At 42.3% G+C, this 20,823-nt stretch overlaps 1 protein-coding gene across 3 annotated transcripts; it reads right to left on the bottom strand.

Annotated features, from left to right (window-relative positions):
* Positions 1-956: 956 nt before the first annotated feature.
* On the bottom strand, positions 957-20,019 carry LOC130123724 (T cell receptor alpha chain MC.7.G5-like). Of its 3 annotated transcripts, XM_056293001.1 has the most exons (7): positions 19,953-20,019; positions 19,286-19,584; positions 14,785-14,839; positions 3,534-3,725; positions 3,382-3,420; positions 1,804-1,923; positions 957-1,500 (listed from the first exon to the last, which is right to left on the bottom strand). In XM_056293001.1, exons 1-6 carry the CDS (start codon positions 19,990-19,992, stop codon positions 1,808-1,810), a joined length of 741 nt encoding a protein of 246 aa, XP_056148976.1. In that variant the 5' UTR covers positions 19,993-20,019; the 3' UTR covers positions 957-1,500; positions 1,804-1,807. The 3 variants fall into 3 exon arrangements, with proteins under 3 accessions (XP_056148976.1, XP_056148977.1, XP_056148978.1); XM_056293002.1 differs by lacking the exons at positions 14,785-14,839; positions 19,286-19,584; positions 19,953-20,019 and adding an exon at positions 15,150-15,286; XM_056293003.1 differs by lacking the exons at positions 14,785-14,839; positions 19,286-19,584; positions 19,953-20,019 and adding an exon at positions 8,170-8,320.
* Positions 20,020-20,823: the final 804 nt, after the last annotated feature.

Raw genomic sequence — 20,823 nt, 5'->3', positions numbered from 1 at the left:
GTCATGGTCCTCTACCGGAAAATGGTGGACTGCTCCCCAAGGGTTGGGGATGAGTTGTTGCCTCAAGTGAAGGAGTTCAAGTATCTCGGGGTCTTGTTCAGGAGTGAGGGTAGGATGGAGCGGGAGATTGACAGGTGGGTTGGTGCAGCATCAGCAGTAATGTGGACGTTGTACCGGACCGTTGTGGTGAAGAGGGAGCTGAGCCGGAAGACAAAGCTCTCAATTTACCAGTCAGTCTTCCTTCCAACCCTCACCTATGGTCATGAGCTTTGGGTAGTGACCGAAAGGGTGAGATCGTGGATATAAGAGGCTCTACACAAGCGGAAGAAAGGGGAAAATCATAAAAAAACAAAGCAAAACAGTATTGTTGTTGCTTTAGCAGATTATTTTGTGCGACAGTTATTTCTTATTGTTGATGGAGATGCTGTTAACACTCATGTTGACCTGCTGTGACCATACACATCATTATGTTGTCCTGCTATACAGTGCCCTGACCTGAACACAAAGAGAGACAGACAGGAAGGTAGAGAGACAGACAGGAAGGTAGAGAGACAGACAGGAAGGTAGAGAGACAGACAGGAAGGTAGAGAGAGACAGACAGGAAGATAGAGAGAGACAGACAGGAAGGTAGAGAGAGACAGACAGGAAGGTAGAGAGAGACAGACAGGAAGGTAGAGAGAGACAGACAGGAAGGTAGAGAGAGACAGACAGGAAGGTAGAGAGAGACAGACAGACAGGAAGGTAGAGAGAGACAGACAAACATAAGTAGAGACAGACAGATCAAGAGAAACAGAGAGACAGACAGGAAGGTAGAGAGACAGACAGGAAGATAGAGAGAGACAGACAAACATAAGTAGAGACAGACAGATCAAGAGAAACAGAGAGACAGACAGAGGGATAATAGACAGTGAGACAGTAGACATGTGTAATGAACACAGTGACTCCTGGTGTTACTCCTCCTGTTTATTGGTAGATGTTTAAGATATAAAACATTTAAAAAGTGACACACTGCTACTGAACAGAGGTAACAACACAACATTGTACAACACAGAGCACACTGTACAACACACATCACAATACATGTACATGTACATGTGCCGTACAAGATGTGGTGCTGGCATCTTTCCAGCCATGCCATGTGCCATGTGAGGAAGGGGGGATGGAGGCTTTAGGTGTGAGGCTGAGTACAGCAGAGCGGCTGTGCTGCTGGCTTGGTGTTTCTTCACTACAGAAGGAACATGAGGAGGAGGTCTTTAGGAGGGTCTGCACATCTGCACCAATAATTACATTTAACATCTGCACTGCACATGTTCAGCTGAGACTCCTGTCCAGGACAACTGGATTCTAACAGCAAAACAAGCTCCTATGTCCACACCAGTATCACCGACATTACAAGCAACGGGGGAGGAGGTCAAGGGTCAATCCTTCCAAAGGAAGTGTGGACATGGAGAACTGGTTCATGTCCTCAGCATCATGGAGAGAGGGCGCCGTGGCTTCCATCTAAAAGATATGAAACAAAAGTTATATTGTCTCCAACATACACTACTAACACTATCTGTGGTGGACTACACCAATATCCACCTTACATCATCATCATCATCATCATCATCATCTATCTGTCATGTCCCATGGGAACAGACTCAACATGGAGTTTTTCCCAAAGAGACCTACAGGTGTGGATGATGAAAACCGCTTCGTTACCCAGATAATTAAAGCTGGCAGTGTTGCAGGTTCCCCGTGAGAAAGAGGCCAGAGACAGACAGAAGAAACAGGACAGAACAATACATTAAACACATGTCTTACCTGTCTACTGGGTGTAGCTCCTCCACAGCTGAAGCAGCATAAGAACGTTGAAGACAACGGTCTTGATGAAGATCAGTCTCAGGCCTTGCATGACCAGGGCCAGGATGTTCACCTTCTCATCTGGAAACGGAGACCACACGATAGAGTCAAACCTTTACACAATGTGGTGAAAGCATATCCATTCTGACTGAGCAGGGTGAGCACCAGTACACAAATCTGTCCTTCATCCCAGAGGGACGGAGGCTGTAGCTTAGCTTATGTTCACACTGGCAGCTCAGATCTGATTTCTGGCAGTAGCTCCATTTACACCTGACATTAACATGTGATGTGTGTCTGGATATATGATCTGGATGAGGAACAATGCATGTTAATGCAAGGTGTAAAGGAAGGAGGGCTAGAGATCTTCTCCTCGACGTGGATGGCTGCTCCATCTGCCCATCCCCAGAGGTCAGCAACCTTGGTGTCATTCTGGACTCCACCCTCTCATTCCAGTCACACATCAAACCTGTCACCAAATCTGCTTTCTTTCACCTCAAAAACATCTCCAGACTCCGGACACTAGTCTCAGACTCAATAGAGAAGACCCTCAACCATGCCTTCATCACCCCCCACCTGGATTATTGCAAAGGAGTCCTGTCTGGAGGACCTAGCAAAGCCCGACAGGCTTCAGTATGTGCAGAATTCAGCTGCCAGGGTGCTCACCCACACCAAGTCCTGGCAACACATCACTCCCACCCTTGTCCACCTTCACTGGCTCCTGGTCAAATCCTGACTTTCCTATCAAATCCTCCTCCTCCTCACTGATGAAGCCCTCCATGCCCTTACCACTCAGGACCTATCAGACCTCCTCAACCTCTATATTCTGTCACAGAATCTGCGGTCCACAGACACGGGCTTGCTTTCCACCCCCCACACCAACCTGTGGACTTTGGGGGCCAGAGCCTTTAGTGTGGCAGCCTCCACCCTTTGGAACTATATTCCAGCAGAGTTCCCCAACACTGCTTCTTTGGACAAGTTTAAAAGACTACTGAAACCTACCTTTTTACTAAGGCCTATGGTCTGTAGACTTTTAATCTTTGTTTTAATCTTTTTTATTGTTCTTATCTAGTGTAAAGTGTAATTGGGTTCCTTGAAAGGCGCTATACAAAACTAAATTGTTGTTGTTGTTGTTGTTGTTATTCTATGAAGTCTGCAGCTTGTAATTTTGGCTCCAGGTAGCATGTGTATGCATGTCTATGTCTTTATCACAACAACAACTGCAGATAGACTCATGATGCCTGCATACACAAAACTGACCCCATCAACTTGTAAATATATATAAAATATGTAAATAAATAAAATAAAATGTAAGGTCACTATGTGCATTATTTTATCCTGTTGTGTAAGTCACCTTGTGATGTTGTTCAGGAAGGTGTGATATAAATAAAGTGTATTATTATTTATTATGTATTATTATAAATAATGCAGACAGTCAGTCCTAAAGGTCACATGTGAGAACAACAGTGGAAGTGCCTGCAGTGTAAACATGGTTTAGATGGGTCATATAAAGGTGTGTGATGGTATCAGTGGGGTCCATACCTGGCTCAAAAATGTCAGCATCACATGTCTCCTCTGGTTCTGAAAAGTCAGTACAGTTGATTAACTGTCAGCAAGGTAGGTGAGGCTTTAAGTGAATATGGTTTTGACACGATGCTATCAAGAATGTACAATATGCGTCTTGGTGAAGTCACCTGTGCAGTTAAGCGTTCCAGGGGGAAACAGCGCCACCTGGCTGTAGAAGGAGTCCTCGTCAGGTCTGGTGGCCTCAGCTGCATTACCAAACACGTCTTGGGTTGCCTTGTAGGAGGTGAAATCTGTCGCCAGGCAGGCCTGTGTGTCGTTAGAGACACTTAGAAGGTAGTAGGAAGGCTCATAATTATCCTCTGTAGAAAAGAAAAACAAAACAACTTAATTATTGAGACTATTATATTGTTATATATTGACCCTGTGACGGCCTGGCGGCCTGTCCAGGGTGTCTCCCCGCCTGCCGCCCAATGACTGCTGGGATAGGCTCCAGCACCCCGTGACCCTGAGAGCAGGATGAGCGGTTTGGAGAATGGATGGATGGATTATTCTTATTATTATTATTATACGATAGTGCTCCTTAAGAAAGGTACAAAGTGCTTGAGTTTGCATAACTGAGAATAACCAAATCCAAAACGAGCCACGTGATAATGGGCTACCAGTTAAGGTTGGAGGTGGCACAGATAATCAGTATGACGTCACCGGTTATGAGTACAGGGAAAACTGTACAGTGTTTTTCTTTTTTAATTCTAGTCCTACATTACCATGCCAACCTTATATTTACCCAATCAACTTTTAAATCTTATTTAAAGTAAAAATAAATCAGAGCAGATTAGGATAGGTTTACAGGATAGTCAGCAATTTATGACCAGCAAATGTTTTGTTTGTCTTTCTGTTTACTTGTTCATTTGTCTGTTTTCCATGCAAACAGGTTTTATATCTTATAAACATGATATTTTCCACACATGAGGAAATGGAAGCTCTTGTCAGTAATCACATGAAACCCATCAAAGAAAGTGGAATCAGGTCTTGTGGACACGGCGTTTATGGACAGAGACATTTGAGCAGCATAAAGACAACATGAAACCACATTTGTGTGTTTAATTTACTCGGTAGTGGTTGTACGAGGACGTCAGAATGTAGAAATAATTAAATCATTAATAAAACAATGTGGGGACACTGCATTCTCAAAGCTAGCATAGCACAAGTCCAGTCAAGTGACAGTGGAGCATTAGCATGTCCACCATTCAAGATGTCAGTAAGAAGTGGAACATGAGGACTTTCACCATGGAGACAATTCACCTCAGTCAGCATCATTTCTGTTTCTTGTTGCTGTTGTTCAGCTCTCGTCATCAGAAAGAAAAGGAGGGGATTTACCTGACCTCTTATTGGCTGGAGCCTTTCACACTAACACACACACACACACACATATATATATATATACATATATACATATATATATATATATATTAGTGTGATGCAACTTTTACCAATAAAGCATCATGATAAAGAATCCAACTTGTCTTCAGTGAGAATCTTTGGATTCCTGTCTTCCTGTCATGTTGTTCTGTTAGTTTTTAACAAACCTAAGTTATAACCATTAGTGTCATATTGTTTTAGTGAATGTTGAATTTAAACTTATTGGAGTCAATAGTCAACTTTGCTCCACGGCCAAAGATGATTTTGTTGTAGGTCGACACACAATGACTGAGACCTGATCAATAACCACCAGCCTTCAACAAGCCTTTTGAACACTCAAGTCTCCTTTCCCCTTTATTTATCATCCGTCCTCCCTGCAAACTCTTAACCCTACATGTCCAACTAACCACAACAAGACACATGTAAGCTGTTGGTAGAATATATTACAGTAGATTATCAACACACTTCATTTCATTCTTAACCTGCCTGCTGTGGGATTAGATGTGGCGCTATCTCCGTCTGTCTGATACTGACGTGACTCAACAAAAGCATCAGCTTGCAGAATATGTCTGCCCTGTTGATTCAGTCTAACAGAAGTACTTACTTGTACTGTTACTGTAGTTACAGTAACAGTACAAGTAAGATTACAGCAACACCTGCCAGCTTCAGATGGGCTCGTTTCCATCTTGTGCCTTTGTCATCTGCAATATTGTTTTTGGTGTAAAATGATGTAGCGTGAGGTCCAGCATTCATCAGCCCTTCATGGCTTCATCCTCACTCTGGCCTCCAGAAGTACACATCATCTTTATGCTTTGATTTGTTTCTTTCATGGTAACGAGTCTCATGATAAACCTCCAGAGGCCTCCCCAAATATTCTCCCTGTTTGACCAGTCGTCCCCCCCCCCCGCTACATTTAAACTGATGGGCTTACAAACCTCTTCAGACACCAACCAGAATGGGACTGGTTAAAAGACCATCTTCCTCTACATATTGTTGTTAAAAAACCTGACTTGTGTATAATAACTGGCTTTTCCCTCTTATTCAACTTACCAGATATGACAAACAACTGGGTCCCGGCTCCAAAAGTCATGTTATCAGCACCTCCTCCCCACACACCGTGTTTGACTGCTAACTGAAAACCAAGGTCTCCTCAACTACCCATGACAAGGTCAGTTGTCTTGTACCCTCAACAAATAATCATGAAAACAAAACAAACCCCCTGGATTATTACTGGCCACCAAGCTTTCTGTACCAGTAAACACACTGGTCATTCTACTGACGTGTTTCTACCAGCAGTTTGGCTCCAGGACCAAAGTTGCTCCTGTAGCCCATGTCAAGCTACCTGCTCTGCTCATCGGCATGAAACCAAGCCAACATTATCCACATGAAATGAAGCAAACACAAAGAGAATTTAACAAGAGATGAGACATTTCCTCAGCATCAACCCCACCACATCCAGCAGTTCATTCAGAGCTTCATCCATGTCAAACCCAGCATTTATCACCCCCACACACATGAACCTTCTGTCCCCCACATGTTTTAGGGCTCCAACACACGACTCTGACTCGCCACTGGAGACTAAATATTCTGCAACTCTTCCAGGGCTCCCAGTGTTCCCAGTACCGCTTACACCACCTACACCACCAGCCTCTAAAGTCCACTATGTTTACAAAATCCACTTCATAAACCAACCCAACCAAACATAATCACATGCAGGAAAAGGTCAAAGGTCTGAGTCCATTAAAAGCCACGTGTTCTGTCCACATGTCCTCTTAAGCATCAGTTAAAACATGCAAATTGTAAAATACATGAAATCTTTTTTCTTTTACAAAATATTTTCCACATCAGGTTTTTTGTCTCATTTGTATACATGTGTAACTTGCTGCAGTTTATAATAAGCAGGTTTATACCTGACAACTAAGAAACACTTTAGTGTGTGTGTGTGTGTGTATATATATATATATATATATATATATATATATATATATATATCTTAAATGTTTATCTCTTATGTATTTCTATATTTTCTCATGCTAAGTGCAGTGATAGGAATTTTTAGGTCTTATGAATATGTTTTATGAATTAACTTGGATTTATTTTGTTCCTGTTGGTTCTTCCATGACATAATCTTGATCTCTTAAAACCAGTTTTACCACAGGTGTCCATGTTAATGTTCATCTGTTTTCATTTTATTTGACGCCACCTCAAATATAAGGAACGTCTGATGTGTCAAAACAGAAAGTCGTTGCAGTTTGTGTGTAGTTTTTGGACTTACCAGTGTCCACAATCAGTTTTGTCCCTCTGCCAAAGTGAAGCTTGTCCCCTGACTATTCACACGACATCACTGACTGTGACAAATACTGACCCTCCATCAAACGCTCATAGAAGCCATCACATGGAAAGAACAATAAAAACAAAAGCACTTCTCCAGTCTGCAGGAGTCAAACTTCACTCCACTTTCCCCACATGACGATATGTCCCCAGCTCAACATTTCCCCAGTGCCCGTCCATATTCGGACTCTCTAAAACTGAAGTTAAAGCAGAAGTTTATTGTCCCCTGAGCCTGACTATATTTCAGTCTGGGTAAGATGACCAGTAGGACAGAAATAACTCACTTATCTGAACTTTTCAACTGATTCCTGGTCCAAAGGTGAGCTTGTCAACTGCAGCAGACGGCCACACTGCTCCAGTCCAGCACAAAAACCTTCATCTCTGCAGCAAGCTAACACAGACACTGTTTCTACAAAGACACATAGGATTAGCACTCTTCACTATGACATTATATCATCCACCTCCTCTTCTCACGGACTAAATGTTCATATACAACATGTTTGCTATTCCCAAAATATCACGACACCATCATTCTGTTACAAGTATGATGCATGTCAACGTGTTGATGAATGAGGACATTGTTGAGGACTTCCACTCAGATTGTCTGTTTTAGTACTATTAGACTAGAGATGGTTAAGTTACATAAGCTGTATACAACATTTCCTCTGTGACTGGGTCCTTTATAAGTATTTAGGTGTGGTTAATAGTTGTACAATACCCTCCCCACTGGGACCACTGCCATCACCACTATTGATGGTTATGTGGGTAAGACCTATCATGCCCTGTACACCCTTTAATTAGCATGGGTACTATGACTACTGGTATTATCCCCTGCTGATATTACCAGTAAAACCACTACTGCTAGCCTCACTGCTTCTGCTGTCTTTGACCAGTGCACTTGCTGCTTCTGTTGCCAGAACAACCAGCACTAGATTACGTTTAGCAATACTAACATTTAACTTGGTCCAGCACTCCTTATGGTAAAACATTCTCCATCTGCTCTTCTACAAAGTACTGGCCTCTGATAAACCGTCATTTACAAAAGATACTGACCCAAATCCATGTTGCTGCCATGCTTGTGTTAAAAATTAACTCCAGTACGAGGTCATCATCTCCTGCTGGACGGAGGAGTAACATGTGGAAAGACATCCGGCGTATCTGACTCCCTGCAGATGGATTGGATTGGGCAGCCCGTCACCATTCAGCTCCCTTCATGATCAGTCAGTAGAAATGCTCATTCTACAGACACATAGCTTAAAAGTAAGTTGCTCTGTGACGTGCAGGAAGTAGGCACAACAGCTTCTCACCAACATCGTGCCTCCGGTGACCCGTTGGCCTGTATTCTCCACACCACGCTTCACCTGTGACCTCTATTTGGGGCATGACCCTATACATCTACATCCCAGTCTCATTCTTTAGAAAAGAAAACACTTCCCTGGTTCTCTATTTTTAAAATGTGTCAAGGGAGATCCTACAGGTTCACTTCTTTTTTACAAAACAGAAAATGAGCTGCTTTGCAGTATGACTGAAGTTTAATGATGAAGAAAGGTTCACAGGGAGAGCTTTTTTTTTTTTGGTTGTACGTCCACTAAAAGAAAAAGTAAAGAGCACAAGAAGGCATGGCACTGAGTAAGAGACAAGTTTCAACCAAACCTTATTCATCAGGCAGCATGCAATGATTTAAATGAATCATGATAAATCAAGCACCCCATTAATAATAATAACTTTATTTATAAAACACTTTTCTAAAACAATGTTACAAAGTGCTTCACAAGGAAATAAAACCAGACAAGGCAAAAATAAGAGTAAGACCAAATAACTAACAGTAAAAATAAAAATAATATAAACAAATAGAAAAGACAACTTGGAGATGGGTTTGTAGTTACTTAAGGACAGGGGATCTAAATTAGGTTTCTCCAGCAATGGTTGAACAATGGCATGCTTAAAACTATGTGGAAAAAAAACAGAGGCCAGAGAATTGTGAAAAATTTGCAGAATAACAGGGCTGAGAAGTGAAAATACCTCCTTGAGCAGCTTGGTGGGAATGATGTCTAAGATATAAATCTTTTGTAAAAGCTTTCATAAAAACAAAAGCTTTATGATGAGATAAAAAACAAAAACAAAAAAACAACTACAGACCTGGTTTGTCTTAGTTCAATAGGAAGAGGGTTCCATATTGTGGGGGTTCTATTAGCAAAAGCCCAATCACTCTTTGTAAAAAACCGAGACCTTGGAATAACCAGCAGGGCTCCATCTGTAGATCTTAATTGTCGAGAGGATATTCACCAGGTCAATAAATTAGAAATGTATGTAGGGATATTAGAAATGTATTAGAAATGTATTTAAAGCCTTAAGCCGGAGCAATACAATTTTAAAATCAATTCAACATGTATCAGGGAGTCAGTGTATGGAAGCAATTACAGGACTGATATGGTCATGCCACTTTGTCCTGGTAATGAGCCGAGCAGTGGCATTTTGTACCAACTGCAGATGGTGGAGGGAGCCCTGATACCAGAATAAAGTGCTTTACAATATTCAATCTGAGAATAGATAAAAACATGTCCAACTTTTTGCAGATCGGCAATTGACAAAAATGACCTAATTTTGGATATTGTCTTGAGTTGGAGAAAGCATGACTAAACATGTTTTATTTGATTATCAAAACCGACGTTAGCACTGAATGTTGCCCCAGGATTCCTAGCAGCCTGCTTAAAACTACTTGACAGACCACCAAGATTAGTTACAAAAGTGCTGACGGGGTTTTATGGACATTTTCGGACATCCAGGATTTAATGCCAGAGGGTCAAGCTGTGAGATTTGCTAGGGCGCCAGGATCTGTGGGTTTTAGTGGCATGTATAACTGAGTGTCATCCAAATAAAAATGGTAAAGTACGTCATGATTTTGAATGACCTGGCCAAGGGGCAGCATGTATATAGAAAAGATAAGGGGCCAAGAACTGAGCCTTGATGGACACCATAACTCAACTGAGCCATCTAAGGAGCAACGTTACCCAGAACAACAGAAAAGGTTCTTTTGGTGAGTTAAGAGTGTAATAAACTAAGAGCCAAGCCCTTGATGCCAACCCAAGTCTGTAAATGATGTAAGAGGATTTTGTAATCGACTGTGTCAAAGGCAGCACTTATGTGGAGAAGACGAGAAGTGGAAGAACCATTAATAACAGAATCAATTACCCTAAAGAAAACGTTAGGATTGTGGTTATTCTTGATATTAGTTCAGAGAAGAACGCTGATCTCGCATCCTTAGCTGCCTTCTGGTAAATTAATATTTGGTTTTAAAGGCATTATGTGCTAATTCAGACTTGTTGACCTTCTATTGTCATTCAAATTTTCTACAGAGTCTTCTAAGGGCAAGAGTCTGATTTTTATTTGATTTTTATTTCCTAGTTTTAAATGATGCAATTTGGTGGAGGATGGATAGGCAGTGATCATTGAATGAATTTCACAGTGCATCTGGATTAATTAAGTAACTGCATCATCAGACTGGACAATTGGAAACTGCCTAGTACAATTCAAGGGACTGGGTTTAAATTCCTTGTGTAGCTCAAGAAACAAGGCACCAACTCTGCCATAGTTCTGACTGTCACACTAAACCCATACCCGAACAGTTCTGCAAGATATCTTGTGTTAAAGACTCAAATAGAGGTTCGATATTATATTCAGCTAACTTGTGCCTGGTACTTTGACTGATCAGCAGCTGTTTGTTGATAAATAATGCCAAAAGAGATTAAAGTGCGTTGTTTTCAGATGGTTTTTAAATTGGTTGTCATTGTGTTGAAAATTAATTAAAACAAAGCAGCAGGAAAAAACCTCACAAAAACAAATTCAACGTTCATCTAGAGGTGATAGAGATCGGCAAGATATCCAGCAGAGGGCAGCATCCCATCAGATGTTTACCAGCAGTTGGCTCTCCGTTTCATTCATACACAATTTAGTGCTGTGAAAATGTATATGTGTGTTTTATGAAACCTACATGAACATTCACATTTACTGGTGTGGCGTTGGGTTGCAATGAAAACCCTCAATCACATGGTTCTCTATAACTTGTTATATATGCAATTGAAATTACAGGAAATAAAGCAAATAAACTTTTCTGACTGCCCTCTATTCATCAGATCATCTCTATAATCATGTATGATATTCTAGAAATGCTCATTTTATCTACTGTAATGACACTGGGGTTTGGAGTCTTTGCTGGTCGGTGGTCATGTTGTCAGTCTAAGAATTTAAACTCATGCAACACCGTCAATGATTTGGAGACTCACTAGATAATGGATGAGTGAACAAGCAGGATATCACATACAGATAATCCATTGCCAATAATCTGAAGTGATCAACAAATCCACACATCAAACTCAACGAATAAATCTCCTTATACATCAGATTCTTTGTCACATGTTTGATAAGGAGTAGGAGGAAGTATACACTTATTTTGTCCCTACCCCTGATCAACTACTCTTAGTTAATTCATCTACTGTACATTACAAAAGGAAGAAGAAAGTAGAAAAAAATATGTCAATAAAATAATTTCTACATATAAAAACAACCCTAATATCACTCGGTGTCATATGAAGGAAAACGAAAGGGGAAAGAATGTAATTGGGAATATTTAAAGAAAAGTAAAACTTTAACAGTTAACAGAACTCTTCATCATCCCTATATCTTTTTTAAATATTGTTTTATTAAAGTCTTCAACATACAAACACATCGGCAATGTCAGTATACTGTATAACAACAGAGCAGGCTAACAACAGTACACACAAACACGTCAAAGACAATGAGAACAAAACAAGGAAACAGGAATAGTAAATTAGAAAGAGACAAAACAAATAAAAAATAAATAAAAATAAAATAAAATAAAATAAAACCAAGTAAATAAAATAAAATAAAACAAATACAAAATAAAATAGAATAAAACAAAATAAAGTAAATAAAAAAATCTTTAAAAAAAGTTTAAATACAATGAAATAGGACAATAGAATTTTCCAGGGGTTAAATTAGTTTAAATTGTTCTATAGTACAGAATGATTGTTGGGCATTTCTGTATTTCATATATTTTAGAGATGTGTAAAATGTCCCCAGTTGGTTTTTAAAGGCTGCTAAACAGGGTTGTGTTGTGTAAGGGAGAGGGGGACATGCTTCCATGTTGTGTTTCTATTACAAGTCCCTTGTCTTGCAGGAAAGTGGTCACCTGGTTCTCCACACACATCACTTCCTGGTCGTTGAGTTCTCCACCGTATAGATCCGGTCTCAGTGCTGCGGCGTACTGTCGGTTAACCTCCAAACCACAGACAATACTGTCGTTCATCTCGTGTATTGTTCCAGGTCATCCATGCGGTCTTCTAGAAAGACAGTTTTATCATCCCTCTCGTTGCTCAGCTCCCTTAGGGCTTTAATTTCGTCCATCACGTCCTCAAGAAGGCTGTGTTTGTCCTGTTGGTCTTGGAGCGATTGATTTAGCTGACCAGTTTTTTGAAAACAACTCATGTGAATTATTTTAGATTTAATCAAAGTAAAATAATTTGAATGCTAATGAGAAACGGATGAAACAAAAAAGGCACAGAGTAATGTGTTGTACAGACGCATGTTAACTCCACACAGAGCACTGTCAGCTGAGACCAACAAGAACACTTGTTGAAGTGTTTCTTGGAAACTGAAGCTGCTTCCAGATCGTAATCTGCAGGTTTGGCTTTTCAGTTAAAATGTGGTTTCATCTGCTGTGCCGGCCTACAGCATGCAACATTACCTACATGCACAACACAATAACTAGAGACACACAATATCAGAGGCCATGACAACCCATTTCCTTAACCAGCTTCTTACTGGAAGCAGTGAGGTCCTGTGCATTTTTAACCACAGGACTGAAAGTGCTTTACATGAAATGACTGCATCAGTGACGGTGGCTTTAAGTACCGACACAAAACACCAACCACAGACAATATTATCTACAGACACGACATGAACTACAGACTGTAGGATGATATGGAAAATACCATTACCAGGATATCTGCTGACGTATGTAAACCACCGTGTTTAAGAACCCAGCTGAGAGTCAGCACACTGAGCTGTGTGGTAATGTAAAGTACAACATCAACCCAAGACTGGTTTTACATAATACTCCCTGAAACATTTCACACCTCATTTTAGGAGACATTTCAGCTGACCGCTTCTCGTTATCACTTTAGACAACAAAAGCAACAATGTTGTGTTATTGGCCATCCTGCAGACACACAGCATTATTTACAGACCTGAAATAAGCAACTGACTAATACAGACAAATGATACTGACGCCAGTTTGACAAATGATCTCGACCGGAGTCACAGTCACATCAGGAAAAACACATTCTTCCCCTGAGAAGCTGTGAACCCACACGACACAGCCACCACTCACACACAGCCTGATTACCCACATGTACATGTGGGTTCTTAAAAGAACTTGAAATGTTCTGCACCGTTTGATGCAGAACCGCTCAGCAGAACTTTTAGCCACTGACCAGTTACATCCTGTTAAAGCCCCTTTGGATTAAACCCACTAATTTTTATTTATTTGTTGATATATTAATATCTACTACATCCATATAAGTGTATTTGCTCAGAGGACGTTGGTACTTTCAGAAGGACTGCTGGGAAATGAAATACTTGCTTGATTAAATGAGAAGACTTCCCTGAGCGATCCCGTCAATATTAGACATGGTGATAAACTCCAGGTCAAAGCGGATGAACACATTTGTTGAACAGGACTCAGGAAAGTACCATAACGTAGCTTTGGAGCCGTGTGGATGTTTTGGGCATGTTGGATCTGGATCGACCGCTAGAGACCAACACTTGGACAGTGAGCAGAACATTTAAAAGCAGGGCTTTGACGAGCAACCCTCTCAACCCGTTCACCAGCAGCTCCGCGAGTTGGGCCTGATATATTCTGTACAGCAAAAGAGTCATTTTACTCTCCAGCCCAAAGAGACAAACAGCGAACAAACCACTTTCCCCGTCTCTACTTTCTGTGGAATCACTTACATCCACACACCTCTTCCTCACAGAAGTTCACTTGAAAATAAAGCAGCACAATCAGCTCTGAGAGACTGGCCCTGCTGACCAGACAACATGTAAAACCATTTGAAAACGTCATTAAAACTTTGGCTTTCCAACAAAGCAGCAGTGATTTAATCAGGGAAATAGAAGTGTGTACATTTTAAGAAGCTCCTGTTTTCAAATCACATTTACTAAGACAAGTTCTTTAGGTTACTGGTTACAAAAGCTAAGTCTTTAATATAGCCATCCATCACTTCTCCATCATTCATCCATGATCATTCTCTCTGTGCCACTGCTGTCAGAACTAGTTGTTTCAGTGTGCATAAAGAGTTTAAATCAGGAATCCAACAGGTTATCAATACTCTGATTAAATTCACATTGTTTGGGGGCTGTGCAATTGGACATATTTATCATTTCCAAAGTGATTAGAGAATGTTTAGGCTATTATAAGGTGGTCTATTGATACCTTTCCTGTTTCTGGACTTTAGAGTTTCATGTCCTATTCTGCCATCTCAACCAGGACTAACCTGACAACTAAACATTTAAAATAAAAAATACAATTATTTTCCCTGTTCTCAACTGAATACATAAACCAACATACAGAAAAAAGTCTTTGCTTACCTTTTCGTTGGATTGTGAGACGGATTGGCTTGCTGAAGATTAACTTCCAGTAGCACAGTATTAAAGCCCCCTACAAAAACCCTCCTTCAGCAGACGTCTCTAATTAAATGGACATGATCTATTCTAATATCTGGACTGTGCTGTGTGACACGGAGTGAATTATCAGCACAGCCTAGATGTTGAATTTCAAGGTTTAAAAAACACAGGACTTGAAATGTTTCTACTCAGTAAAACACGACGGATCTTAACAACGTTTGTGTTCAGCAGTTATTCTACCATTTAACCAGCAGGGAATATTTAACCAAGACAAAGAGCTGCTTTCTCTGACGAGTCTGGGTGAAATGAGGACCCTTCCAGGCTCTTACCAATGGAAGGACATGGGGAGGTTTCTGCTGAGCTCCGTCTGAACATTCAGTCCCCATGGTGTGTATGAACCCCACTTCTTCTTTCAGCTTGTCCCCTGTTTCTCAGGGGTCGCCAGAGCAGATGTTATGATATGTATGAAACCCACACGGAGAGAAAAGCCCCGACAGAAACTCTGTGGTGGTTTCTGAAAGGCAAGACAGATGAGAAAAGGAAGAGACATGTGTTTGATTCCCATGTAGAAGTTACAAAGGGTAAAACACATCAGAGGTGATGCTAAACAGGAGGATGTATTTGATTACAGTCTCTGGAATTGTCCTGAAAGAGTGTTTTGGTAAATTTGCAGTAATATGCTGTCTGCAAACTGAAGAGTTATTTCATAAGAAAGCTGAACTGAGATGTTTCAGGGACAAACTTCCCCCTTTTACTGCTTTTTACAGTTTGTAAGTTTTGATTCCTGTTCATTTTCGGTATGATTCATTGTACTGACTTAGGTACAAAACAAAGCAGCCACTGAGGACGCACAAGCCAGTGCATTCTTACTGCCCGTCCCAAGCCCGGATCAATGGGGGTTGGGGGGGGTCAGGAAGGGCATCCGGCGTAAAACCTTTGCTGAATCAAATATGTGGATCATAAATCAGATTTCCATAACAGATCGGTTGAGGTCCGGGTTACCAACGACCACCACCGGTACTGTGGACCAGCAGGGTGTAGATGGAAACTATGCTGCTGTTGGGTGAAGGAGAAGGAGAAGGGGAGGCCTGTCCAGAGGCAGCGGGAGAAGGAGAATTCAGTTGTCTTGGTGCATGTTCAGTAAGCCAGGTGAGATGATCACACCAGGTTGGATCAGTTCATCTGGATACGACGTTTATTGGGAGAACCGTTTCATCCCTCAACCAACTGACACCCATCCATCATCCATCCATCCATCTACCCACCCACCCATCCATCCATCCATCCATCCATCCATCCATCCATCCATCCATCCATCTACCCACCCACCCATCCATCCATCCATTATCCATCCATCCATTATCCATACCGCTCATCCCAACCAGGGTCACAGGAAGCTGGAGACTATCCCAGCAGCCATTGGGCGGCTGTTGTGTTCCCCGTAAGGTCCAGGGGATGAGCGGAAGTAACAAAGAAAATAAAAGTGTCCTGGGGGAAGAAGAAAGGTGGGAGGTGGATCCAGGTGTAAAAACACATAGATTTATTTAAACATATGAACCTTCAGTCAAAATATAGAATAACAAGGCAACTAAAGATGCTGGCTCTTAGCTAACCAGGCTTAGCTAACAAAACAAATTCCAATCAAACAAACAAACAATCAAACAAACAAACAAACAAACCAGAACAATTAGGAACGTCTCGCTCCGTCTCGAGGAGTAACGGATGTCGACACAGAAGCTCGCTCTCTGGCTGCCACCAATGGCCCACTGGCCCAGTTGGGTGTCTCTCTCCAAGGTACGTATATACCCAGCTGATGAGCAATTGGGGCACCTGGGCTCTCTCAGCAGTTCCACAGGAGGCGGGGCATTACCTGGAGAGGCAAGATTACAGACACGGGGCACTAGGGCCATAACACCCCTCCCTTAAAAACACACCCTAGCTTTGTATACGAGAGGGTCCTTGTAGACACACAACAGTAGGGCCGTAACAGAGGCAGACAGGGAGACACCCCGGACAGGGAGACACCGCGGACAGGGAGACACCCCGGACAGGGAGACACCCCGGACAGGGAGACACCCCGGACAGGCCGCCGGTCCATCACAGGGCTCACACACACACACACACACACACACACACACACACACACACACACACAGAGGACGACCCGGGACGACCCCCATGGTTGGACGACCCCGGGGGTTCGAACCCAGGACCTTCTTGCTGTGAGGCCACCACGCTAACCACGGCACCACTGTGCTGCCCAACTGAGTGTCCTCTTCAGTCTCAACTGACTGCAGGTGCCCCACCCTTATAAACAATACAGAGGCATAACGAGCCAAACCAACGAGCAGCTTGCTATGTAAACATGGGGGTGAGCATTAACTAGAGTCTCAGGGCTCATGTGTGGTGTTCACAGAGGGTTGGGAATGTGTGTTGCTGTCGCCATCTTACAATGCTGGGACTGCAAACACATGAACTGACTCAAGTGTCTGTGAAAGTGGTTTGGTGACATGTTGTGTATTACTGTTAAACATACTACGGAGTACCTCGTAGGGAGTACTGGCACATCATTAGCTTTGTAGATACCCTCATATGGAAATGAAGTCTATCCACTTGTTTCTAACTTCTTGTTATGTGAGAAGACGGCAAACTAAGGATGTCACTGTACAAGACACCGTGTTCCCTCTGTGTGTGTGACCATAAAGACTTTGGCTTGACTTTGAATGTGACAGTACAACTTGTACCACATGGAATGACCCACACACACACACACACACACACACACAAAGCTTTGGCTGGGTTAAGTTGGGGCAGTAGAAGTCACAGGGATGTGTACTGGACTGTAGTTGTGGAGTTGTCCCGTGGGGCTTTCAGGCTCTCTCAGAAGGCCGCTGTGTTGGACCTTTTAAACACTTAGATAAAGACCGACAACCCCTGCCAACGCTTTGCTGCCTGTCCAGAGGAAAAACCAGGTCCAGGAATTTCATCAAGCTCGGATTTGGTCACACATGCATATCTGTACAGACAGCAGCCCAGCCAGCAAAACCACAAGATGGTCTTAACCACACACAACGGAAGGCCGACTCCACAAAAACAGGAAGTTATATAATGAAAGGAAGGCTTCAAGACAGCAGCCAAGACCCCCATTCACAACCAACCAATCAACCAATCAATCAATCAATCAATCAATCAATCGATCGATCGATCGATCGATAGATCAACCAATCAATCAACCAACCAACCAATCAATTGATCAATCAATCAACAAATCAATCAATCAATCAGACTTTATTTGTATGGCACTTTTCATGCAATCAAAAGTAACACAAAGTGCTTCACACAATAAAACAATGAAATCTGCCACCTCACAAAAAGTACAAACAGGTTTTATAAAAGTACAGACAAGTTTAAAACTGATGTAGTAAAATAAAAGTGTGGTACACACTGATACACGTAGTGGAACCACCACGAATGAGTAGACTGGCTAGCCGGTTGGCTAACGGGTCGGACCCTTTAGTCGACTGGTTAACTTAGTCGCCCGTGGTGTGGGAGACGTGGGTTTGAGTCCCGGCTGTGGCGGTTCCCGGCTGCCCCCCTGAATTTGCTAAATTCTAAACCAGGGTAGTGAATTCAGGGGGCAGCCGGGAACCGCCGCAGCCGGGACGTGGGGTTGTGTGACTGTGATTACTTGTCAGACTCATGTATTTGTGGGACTTGTGATCGTGTGTGAGATCATTGTGATTGTAATAACTACATTGTGGGTCTTTGTGTGTGGTTGTTTGTGTGACTGGTGGAGTCTGGTGTAGAGCATTTGGATCCTGTGCCAGAAAACGTTTCATTAAACTTCATTAAACTTCATTAAATAACAGCCTGTCAGAATAAATGCAGGTCTCTAAGAGAACTCTGTGTGTGTGTGTGTGTGTGTGTGTGTGTGTGTGTGTGTGTGTGTGTGTGTGTGTGTGTGTGTGTGTGTGTGTGTGTGTGTGTGTGTGTGTTTGTGTGAGGGAAAGAAAATGTAATATTCCAGTAAAGTAATGTGAACATAAATACATGTAACTGTGATTGTCTAGTGTGGTACTGCAGCATGTCGGTAAATGTGTACTGATAGCAGTTGTGAAGTATTCTGCTTCTACTCAGTACTAATACTAATTACTAACAAGTACTAATATTTTTAACATCACACTTCATAATTAATCTGGAGAGTAAACAACAGTTTTTGAGGTTCACATTTCAATTGTTCAGTGATTAAGACGTGTACTTTGAATGGAAAGAAGCATGAAAGTAGAAAGTGGCTTTGATAAAAGCATGAATTAACATGAATTAACATATTTTTAACAGAATCCATCTGAGAGAAAGCTGTGGTTTGATCACCACTTCCCTTCTCTCTGAAGAAGACTGAGATATCTGGCTCCAAGTTTTTGTAAAGACTCTTCTAGACTTTCTATCACTGTGGGTATATGCTACAGTAGTAGAGAGCAGTGTCTGCCAGGGTTACATCTGTTATGGTGAGTTTAGTTGATTTGTTAGGTGTATAAGATGTTATGGATTGATAACGAGGATCAGGGATGTTTTGGTAACTGCTCCATGCCCCGGCTCCTTTATAGAGGATATACTGAGGTGCCTGGTTAGGATGTTGTCTGAACCAGTAAAGTAAAGCACCATCATGGCTTGTCTGGTAAGAGCATGTCAGGGTAACAGATTCTCCTTCTCTTCCATTGACTTCCTGTTTTTCAGGAGAGATGCTGTCCTGTCCAGCTATCATCCCTGGAAACAAGTAGAGAAAATGAAGCTATTAGACTGACATTGTCCATGAGGGTTGGAGGAGAAGACAGTGGAGAAACTCTTCATAACGTGATGAAAACTGTTCCTATTCATGTAAATAAGAGAATAAAAGGTGTTTTATCATCATCTAAATCTTCTTCCAAACTACCACCTATAAGATGTGGAAATATCCAAGAAGGTGCTGCAGAGAAAAGGTGTCGTGGTGGTAATTCAGTGAGTTAGTGTGGGCTTTGTGTGTTGGTTGTTGTCCATATTGAGCCTGCTGGTGATGGTAAATGTGTGTGTCTGCTTGTCAGCCTGTATGGTCAGAGTCAGTGTGCAGCAGGTTGTCATGGTAACAGCAGACTCACCTGTTAGTACAGAAAGGAACCAGATGAGATGGAGCAGCATGCTGCTGTTAGTTCAGCTGTCTCTTTAGTTGCACTGTGGACTTTACCAGTCCTTCCTGCTAACGTCCTCCCCTCATAGTGTGTCTGGCTCCTCCTATTCACCCACTGTTCACACCAACCTCCTCACTACTCCTCACATGCCAGCCAACCTCTGTGTCCTTCACTAGACCCACTAGCAGCTGTTTTACTGCATGTCCACATGGCTCTTCTGCTGCTGCTGCCTTCATTTACTCCATTCATCTCATATGGCTGCTTTGTGTGGGAGACGGTGTTGGATTTAATGGGGTTTTATTCTCAGTCCAGTTAAATCTCTCATAAAACCTGGATGACTTCTACAACACAATGGCCTGTTACTGATTTTGTTGGGAGCAGAACTTCAACTCACTCAGATTTGGACCGAACAGTTGTACAGTTTGATGGCCACAGCCAGGAATGACCACCTGTGGCGCTGTAGAGCATGTCGGCAGCATGTGGTGAGCTAGCGTGGAAGAAGACGTCGTGAGGCAGAGATTTCACCTTCATGGCGATCCCCGTGTCCCGTGTCCCGTACACCGTCCGAGCCCGGGACTGCTCTTTTATTTAGCAACGAGACAGAACTCAGCACTTCCCAAGACCCCCCGAAGTCACAACAGGACACGTTAGTCCAAGTCACGGTCCTACAGTCAGCCAGTCAGTACCTGGTCTTCTACTTAGTCCGGGTCGAACCCCCAAACACACCCCAACATGAAGAGAACATGTGGACACGTGGAAATACGACATGGGTCATAACAATCTCCCACTCCCATGATCCTTTGGGCAGAACAAGGTGTAATACTGCGGTCCATCCGCTTGG

This window comes from Lampris incognitus, chromosome 14 (genome assembly GCF_029633865.1).
Source record: "Lampris incognitus isolate fLamInc1 chromosome 14, fLamInc1.hap2, whole genome shotgun sequence".
NCBI classification, from domain to species: Eukaryota; Metazoa; Chordata; class Actinopteri; order Lampriformes; family Lampridae; genus Lampris; species Lampris incognitus.
The sequence above is the reverse complement of the archived record's forward strand: the minus strand, read 5'-3'. Positions and strand labels throughout refer to the sequence as shown.